The sequence below is a fragment of the Sinocyclocheilus grahami genome, unplaced genomic scaffold (assembly GCF_001515645.1).
Source record: "Sinocyclocheilus grahami isolate Dianchi unplaced genomic scaffold, SAMN03320097.WGS_v1.1 scaffold302.1, whole genome shotgun sequence".
In the NCBI taxonomy this organism is placed as follows: domain Eukaryota; kingdom Metazoa; phylum Chordata; class Actinopteri; order Cypriniformes; family Cyprinidae; genus Sinocyclocheilus; species Sinocyclocheilus grahami.
The window spans coordinates 1,874,784-1,883,394 of NW_015505481.1; the positions used below are offsets into that span (position 1 = coordinate 1,874,784).

An 8,611-nucleotide genomic window follows, 5' to 3' on the forward strand; every position below is an offset into this window, starting at 1 on the left:
TAATCAAATAAATAAAAATATAGGCTACAATTAACTGTATTTAATGTATTGTGCCCAAAATGCAATGACCTTTTTTTTTAAATAGATACGAAAACATTTGAACACGGTTGCTACTTGCGCATTCAGTTGATCAGCAGTTTCTAGCCGTGCAGCCTTTCTCTCTGATTTTATGACAGCTGTGCCTTTTATGGTTATTAGTAAAACATTACAATCTAAAATGGCTCTTTAACTCTTTAAAGTGAAAATAAATAAAAGAAATTAGACTACATTTTAACTGATAAGAGGAACACATTTAACTCATTTGAGCTATTGAGCTAGTATTAGCCAGCTTACATTTGATTTACAGATACTCCTATCCTAAAAATACACTTATGTAGGATTACAATTCTGCTATTCTGTTGGTCACATTTAATGTCCAACAACAAATATTTTAGCTAGTATAAATAATATATTTATTCAGAATTAAATGCGCTATTATTCTATTCTGCTCCGTCTGTGTAGCACACAAGCGTGCAGCAGCGCTCGTTCGCTCGCGTAAGCCTCGGCCACTCTTGACAGCAAAATGGATATATTTGCATGACTTTCTATCATTTACAGAGGAAAACTATACCTGTGACATGTCAGTTATGCACTGAGAAAAACACAGTGTCTCAAATGCATTAAACGGCACAAATATTCGTATATATCATGGTGGATCGTTTTGATCCATGATCGACATTAAGGGCTGCTTAAGAATAAGCATGCACATCAAATTATCCTGACTCATTGAACCTGGATCGAATTAGTGAGATTGCGTGAACTTAAATTGTCGTTTATGAAACCGCTGTAGTCCCAATTGATTTGTTAGGTTATTTCAAGTCAGGTTTTGGACTTTAATCCCCGATTTTCTTACCGTCTTTTATGAAACAGCCCCCAGGTTGTCTACATTGGTTTGAGTAGAGTGTTATTAACGGTTCTATGGCACGTTTTGCATCTTTAATGCATTTCCAGGTTGCTGGCAGGCTAACTGTCAGGCTAAGCTGAGCTCCTCTAAGGCCCCGTCCACACTGAGACGCGTTTAGCTGTATATGCATACATTTTGTATCGTATAGGCGTTTCGTCCACACGGATCCGGCGTTTTGGGAGAGGGAAACCAGTATTTTTTGAAACCGGGTCCCAGAGTGGATAAATTTGAAAACGCCGCCCTTGTGTTTTTCGTGTGGACAGCAAATCCGTATATTTTCTGAAACTATGACATCATCAGCCCACGTCTTGCCTCTAGTCAGACACCACTACGTCATGTAACACAACAAAAACATGAACAATTGTCTTTTTATTAACTAACATTAACACAGATTAATAAATGTATTGTTCCATGTTCGTTTGTATACCGCGCAAGATTTATGCGCATAGTCCAAGTCGTCTTCTCCGTTTTTAGTGCATCTCTGTGGCAGAATTACAACGCCTCATAATGGTCAGGCATGTATACTACATCGTTTTGTGGTTTTGTGTGGATGCAGATATTTCTTGAGACGAGGGGAAAAAAAGATCGGATAGGGAAAGCTCTGGCTTCTCTTCCTAACACTATTACCACCGACTCTCTCACATACAATTAGTTGACTTATTAGTCCAAAAATAAAAGTATACAGAAAATGCAACTTAAATAATCAAATAAATAAAAATATAGGCTACAATTAACTGTATTTAATGTATTGTGCCCAAAATGCAATGACCTTTTTTTTTAAATAGATACGAAAACATTTGAACACGGTTGCTACTTGCGCATTCAGTTGATCAGCAGTTTCTAGCCGTGCAGCCTTTCTCTCTGATTTTATGACAGCTGTGCCTTTTATGGTTATTAGTAAAACATTACAATCTAAAATGGCTCTTTAAAGAGTGCATCTCTGTGGCAGAATTACAATGCCTCATAATGGTCAGGCATGTATACTACATCGTTTTGTGGTTTTGTGTGGATGCAGATATTTCTTGAGACGAGGGAAAAAAAAGATCGGATAGGGAAAGCTCTGGCTTCGTGTGGACGTAGCCTAACACTATTACCACCGACTCTCTCACATACAATTAGTTGACTTTATTATTAGTCCAAAAATAAAAGTATACAGAAAATGCAACTTAATCAAATAAATAAAAATATAGGCTACAATTAACTGTATTTAATGTATTGTGCCCAAAATGCAATGACCTTTTTTTTTTAATAGATACGAAAACATTTGAACACGGTTGCTACTTGCGCATTCAGTTGATCAGCAGTTTCTAGCCGTGCAGCCTTTCTCTCTGATTTTATGACAGCTGTGCCTTTTATGGTTATTAGTAAAACATTACAATCTAAAATGGCTCTTTAAAGCATCTTCCTAACACTATTACCACCGACTCTCTCACATACAATTAGTTGACTTATTAGTCCAAAAATAAAAGTATACAGAAAATGCAACTTAAATAATCAAATAAATAAAAATATAGGCTACAATTAACTGTATTTAATGTATTGTGCCCAAAATGCAATGACCTTTTTTTTTAAATAGATACGAAAACATTTGAACACGGTTGCTACTTGCGCATTCAGTTGATCAGCAGTTTCTAGCCGTGCAGCCTTTCTCTCTGATTTTATGACAGCTGTGCCTTTTATGGTTATTAGTAAAACATTACAATCTAAAATGGCTCTTTAAAGCATTAAAATGAAAATAAATAAAAGAAATTAGACTACATTTTAACTGATAAGAGGAACACATTTAACTCATTTGAGCTAGTAGGGCTGTATTAGCCAGCTTACATTTGATTTACAGATACTCCTATCCTAAAAATACACTTATGTAGGATTACAATTCTGCTATTCTGTTGGTCACATTTAATGTCCAACAACAAATATTTTAGCTAGTATAAATAATATATTTATTCAGAATTAAATGCGCTATTATTCTATTCTGCTCCGTCTGTGTAGCACACAAGCGTGCAGCAGCGCTCGTTCGCTCGCGTAAGCCTCGGCCACTCTTGACAGCAAAATGGATATATTTGCATGACTTTCTATCATTTACAGAGGAAAACTATACCTGTGACATGTCAGTTATGCACTGAGAAAAACACAGTGTCTCAAATGCATTAAACGGCACAAATATTCGTATATATCATGGTGGATCGTTTTGATCCATGATCGACATTAAGGGCTGCTTAAGAATAAGCATGCACATCAAATTATCCTGACTCATTGAACCTGGATCGAATTAGTGAGATTGCGTGAACTTAAATTGTCGTTTATGAAACCGCTGTAGTCCCAATTGATTTGTTAGGTTATTTCAAGTCAGGTTTTGGACTTTAATCCCCGATTTTCTTACCGTCTTTTATGAAACAGCCCCCAGGTTGTCTACATTGGTTTGAGTAGAGTGTTATTAACGGTTCTATGGCACGTTTTGCATCTTTAATGCATTTCCAGGTTGCTTTGTCTAATTGGTATGAGCACATACTTTGTGTTTTTTGGCGAGGGGCATTTACACTTGATCATTTCATGCATTTTTCCTTTTAAGCAAAATAGCAATCCACTATGTGATAAAATAAAAAATAAAGTGTGTAAATGTCCTCTAAAACAGTGGTTCTCAACCAGGGTACTTAGCAAACTTAAAACTTGCAAAAAGTCTTACTAATGATTTAAAATGAGACTAAACAAACTTTAAAATGAGCTAAAAACAACCGCAAGAACAAAAAAAATTCTCATTTTAATTTACCTCCTTAACTATTTTTCTTTGAAAAGCCCGGGTTCCCATGGTCTGGAAAAACCTAGATAGCCTAATTTTAAATGTGATTTCTAGACTTGGAAAAGTCTAGTTAACTAATTAAATATTAAAAAATGTTTAATGTATACATTATTTTCTAGTTTTCAAACTCTAAAATATTTGATCAGGTAGAAGCTGAGTAAAAGCTATTTTTAAAAATCCTTCTGAATCCTTATCCAGTAAATCGCAAACAACTGGAAAACTCATGGGGCCTTTACATATTGTTGTGGACCTTTATGTTAAAAAAAGCTGAGAACTGCAACTCGTTGTTCATGTCATAATTCACCTATTAACCAGCCTTAAAGGAATAGTTCACCTAAAAATGTAAATGTTGTCATCATTTACTTACCTCCATGTTGTTCCAAACCTGTATAAGTTTCTTTCTTAAGTTGAACACAACAGAAGATATTTTGAAAAATGTTGAAGAACAAAAAAAAAGTAGTTCGTTCCCATTGACTTCCAGAGTAGGGAAATAAATACTATGGAAGTCAATGGGGACCATCAATTGTTTGATTACCAGCATTGTTCATAATATCTTCTTTTATGTTCAACATAAGAAAACAACTCAAACAGGTTTGAAATGACATGAGTGAGCAAATTATGACAATTTTCATTTTTGGGTGAACTATTCCTTTAAACGTGTGAGCATGTATGTGTATGTGCTACCTGGGGCTTGCAGTGTTCCTCGATCCAGCTGAAGACGCAGGCAGAGAGCTCCTGAAAGCTGTTGACCGACACTGAGGCACTGAAGGACTGGAACAGAGAGTCCATGATGCTCTGAAACACACTGAACTTCACCTGATCTGAAACCTGCTCGCTGCCCTGCTGAGGGTTATTCTGATGGGCCTTCACAATGTGCTCATAGTTCCTGAAACAAACCATTAGAAACACATTAGTGTCTGAGACTTTTCTTCCTCCCTCCCTTTTATAGGTCTTGGAGGGTGTTATCTTTCTTGGCAGAAGAGTGACAGTGTCAGATAAAGCCGAAAACAACCCTGCCGGAGAATAAGTGGAACTACATTTGTCTGCTTTAACAGTTAAAAATGTCCCAGCCCCCTGTAAATAACCCCCCACTCACGTTTTCATAATTTTCAGTGCCATCACCTCCTTCCTAAGTGTGGAAACATCCTCTTCCTGCTTCTTCTTTTCTTTGTGGAGAAACTGAATGTAGTCGATTGCTGCAAACACACACACACAAGCTGCTGAGCTTTTCCATTCCAGAGTGAAAGACATGTGACAAGGAGATATAAATAGATAATGAAGGTTCTCACTCTTCTGCAGGACTGTAGCTTTACTCATCTTCTGTGTGGCCATGGCAAAGTCAGACTGTTGCTGGCATGTAGGCACTATAGACTGCAGGTCATCATAGCCTTTCTGTGGGACAGAGATCCGTACAGACACATTTGAGTGACAGAAGTAGAACGCTAGGAACAAGGCACTGTGTTCTTTTACACACGAGCAGCTCACAATCCAGTGTTTTCAGGATCTCAAAGCGGGTCTGTTCACAGTAAATTCTGCTCCACATGAACTCATCTCTGCATGTTTTGGGTTGCTTGTACCATGTATTTGGGAACACAACATGCGCTGATCATCTTCCCAAATTTGTAATGAAAAGCACTTACAAACCAGCTGTTGTCAACAGAAGAGAAGATTTAAAGGGTCGCTGCGTAATTTTTTCCACCAAAATGAAAGCTTGATGGATTATCATTATTATTGCCATATTTCTATATAATCACAAAGTGTTTGGCCATATTGAGCAGCCCTACAAACAAGCACAGCACCTGGAACAACATTTGTAATTGTAAACAATTTACAATTTTTATCAGGGAATGAAGTAATAAAACAAAAATAGTTTTGCAAATTGTGCAGACCTATGTTTACAAAATCAGTATTTCTATTTGGCAAAAATGCCCCCCCCCCTTAATTACTTAATCAAGTCAAGTAATTACTGTGCTTTTATGATCGATTATTACCGTCACTTCCAAGTACTTAGGTGCCCTTGTGCTTATGTAAGCTACTATATACATAGAAATAATACATAAATACAATATTTAAAATAATAAAAAAATACATATGTATATCTCTTTATTTATACAGTTCTATATAGAGTAAATAATGCACAAATCTGTACATAAATCTACTGTTCCAGATTCATACACATTATTTATTGTATTATTTAAATGTTTTTTTTTTTTCTGTTCTCATGTCAGATATGTATGTATGTACCAGGAGCACCTTAAAAAACAACAACAACAAATTCCTTGTGTGTTTACACACACCTGGCGAATAAAGCTAATTCTGATTCTGATATGTTCTGTCTTTTGTTTTCCCTAAACCAATTTGCTATTCTCACTCTTACCTTGATGGCATCTCTGCGTTTCTGCTCTGCCTGTGTGTGTGCCTGTCTCCTCCGGTCTTTATACGACTCCTTATACGGCGTCTCATGTCTGTTATCACTGTCTTCATCATCTAAACCAAAGGGAAGAACTGTATGTTATCAGACTGTATCTTGATGTCTGTCTTTAAAGTTGCAGAAATCAACATGTTTTCTTTTATATTGTGACGTACAGTGTCAGAGTGTAACGTAATTGAAAAAGAAAACAATATAGGCCATGGACTTGGTTCTTTGCATCAGAGGGAGCAGGGAAGAGTCTTGCATACAGTACGTATACAAGGATTTAATTATTCACAATTAGATCTAACATGCATTTAAAAAAAATGTGATTTTAGTATTTCATGGCAGTGAAACGATGACCATTTTAGAGCAACGGTTATAAAATAATGGCCATGTTTGATATTAGATGATTGAGGTATTACCTGTGTTTGGTACAGAAGAGGCACTTGTGGATCCAATGCTGTTGGCTCTTGACACCAAACTTCCTTGGCGAGCATTCTCGGCAAAAAAACCTAATGATATAGAAAATTATAGAAGTATAAACATACACTAGTTTAGTCATTTTTGGTTACTTCAACATTTGACAGCACAAAGTAGTTTCAGTTTGTCAAGTCCAGCCTATGGGTTCACTATGTTTTTATAACTGCATGTCTAACCTTCATCTTGGTATATAAGCTGGAGGAAAAAAAACACATTAGGTGAGACTTCAAGTAATATTTTATAGCTCAGGTACTCACTGTGATCGAAGCCGTTGTCGCTGAAGGCGCCGTCCGTCTGCTGAGACATGATGGTGAGACGGGTGATATAAAAAGACAAACAGAAGAACAGTCAAAGCCAGTCAACTGATGATCACATATGCAAACAGAGCCTGACATGTCCTGCCTTACCTTTATCTAGGACACCTCTAACTCCCCACTGTGATGTGTCCCAAATAACCCCTTTAAAGGGTGACATTTAATCTACATGCATAATGCGTCTCCAACCTCTCAGATTGAGCAATCTCTGTCATATTGTCAAGATGTCATTACAGTCGGTGCAATTGAGGGCATATTCAATTCGCTGCATATGAATGCGGCAGGAAGTTATAATGCATTGGAACCGCAGCATAAATATAATGAAGGCACAAACAAAGAGAACTAGTGAGCTTTATTTTGCGGTCTTGACAGTATTTTGGGGCATCATCTGTCGCTTGAATGGAATCCCGTTCTCTGGGGAGTCGATTCGTTCGTTCGAACGCGCCTTCCATGCCCAACAATTCTGTCTAGTGGCCATTTAAATACGTTTCGAAACACAGCCAATGTAGCGATCAAACACGTTAGCTTAGCGGATTCAACTCTTACACATCTGTTATAGCTTCCATTCTAACATTTACAACATATATAGTCCGTTTAAGCGCAGAACCGGTTTCGGACGCGTTTCTGTAGTAATTTGTTGTCTAAATCACCACTAAATACACTGCATTTTGAAATCACGATAATGTGGGGAGCAGGGTAACTGTTCTTTTGACTTGCTGAACTTTACGACTAACGTTAGCCAGCTGAGCTAGAGAGTGAAACCAACCGCTGCAGACCTACACAGATAAACAGAAACACACTTCACGAGGGCGATTTGGGAGGATATGGCTGTTTAAAATCAACGGACAGTCTTTATCTGAATATTGTTGCTTACTTTGAGCCAGGGATCCTCCGGCGACGCGCTGTTTTCCGTCATTTTGGAATAAACAATGACTGGATGTTACGAGGCCTCTATGGCGCCCTCTATTGGCCACGATCTGGTCGGACCTCTGGAGACTCATCCTCCACTCTGTCGTTCTCTCGTTCTCCTGACGATGATTTCCGATTAACTCTAGTTCAGTAATATATTGATCTATTCGTTCATCCATTTCGTTTTTTGATTTACTCATTGCATTGACTGTGTATTATATTATATTTTATTGTAGCCTATAGCTACACATATACCTTACATTTATCAAAAATAAACATCAGTGCGGGGTCATTTATTCCACATGGTGGTGCTCTAAGAGTTTATCATACATCAAACTGAGAGTTAAAGCTCATATCACATAGTAATGGGAGTAGGCTATCTATCTATCTATCTATCTATCTATCTATCTATCTATCTATCTATCTATCTATCTATCTATCTATCTATCTATCTATCTATCTATCTATCTATCTATCTATCTATCTATCTATCTATCCATCCATCCATCCATCCATCCATCCATCCATCCATCCATCCATATATCTATCTATCCATCCATCTATCATCTATCTTCTATCTATCCATCCATCTATCAATCTATTATCTATCCATCTATCCATCTATCATCTATCTATCTAGCCATCTATCTATCTATCATCTATCCATCTATCTATCTATCTATCTATCTATCTATCTATCTATCTATCTATCTATCTATCTATCTATCTATCTATCTATCTATCTATCTATC

The 8,611-nt window shown here is 37.0% G+C and overlaps 1 protein-coding gene and 1 long non-coding RNA gene across 3 annotated transcripts in view; one reads left to right on the forward strand and one right to left on the reverse strand.

Moving 5' to 3' along the window:
* The window catches only part of LOC107601295 (max-like protein X), a 9,132-nt gene extending 1,235 nt beyond the window's left edge, over positions 1-7,897 (reverse strand). Inside the window, exons 1-7 of one of the 2 annotated variants that reach the window (XM_016293439.1) lie at positions 7,825-7,897; positions 6,894-6,933; positions 6,579-6,668; positions 6,121-6,230; positions 5,033-5,135; positions 4,840-4,939; positions 4,428-4,629 (exon numbers count right to left, since the gene is read on the reverse strand). In XM_016293439.1, the coding sequence (XP_016148925.1) occupies positions 4,428-4,629; positions 4,840-4,939; positions 5,033-5,135; positions 6,121-6,230; positions 6,579-6,668; positions 6,894-6,933; positions 7,825-7,866 (687 nt within the window). In that variant the 5' untranslated portion in view covers positions 7,867-7,897. The remainder of the gene's footprint in view (positions 1-4,427; positions 4,630-4,839; positions 4,940-5,032; positions 5,136-6,120; positions 6,231-6,578; positions 6,669-6,893; positions 6,934-7,824) is intronic. The other variant, XM_016293440.1, reaches the window with a different exon arrangement.
* LOC107601297 (uncharacterized) lies at positions 622-3,550 on the forward strand. Its single transcript, XR_001610907.1, has 2 exons — positions 622-990; positions 3,425-3,550. It is a non-coding gene; the product is annotated as an uncharacterized lncRNA (long non-coding RNA).
* Positions 7,898-8,611: the final 714 nt, after the last annotated feature.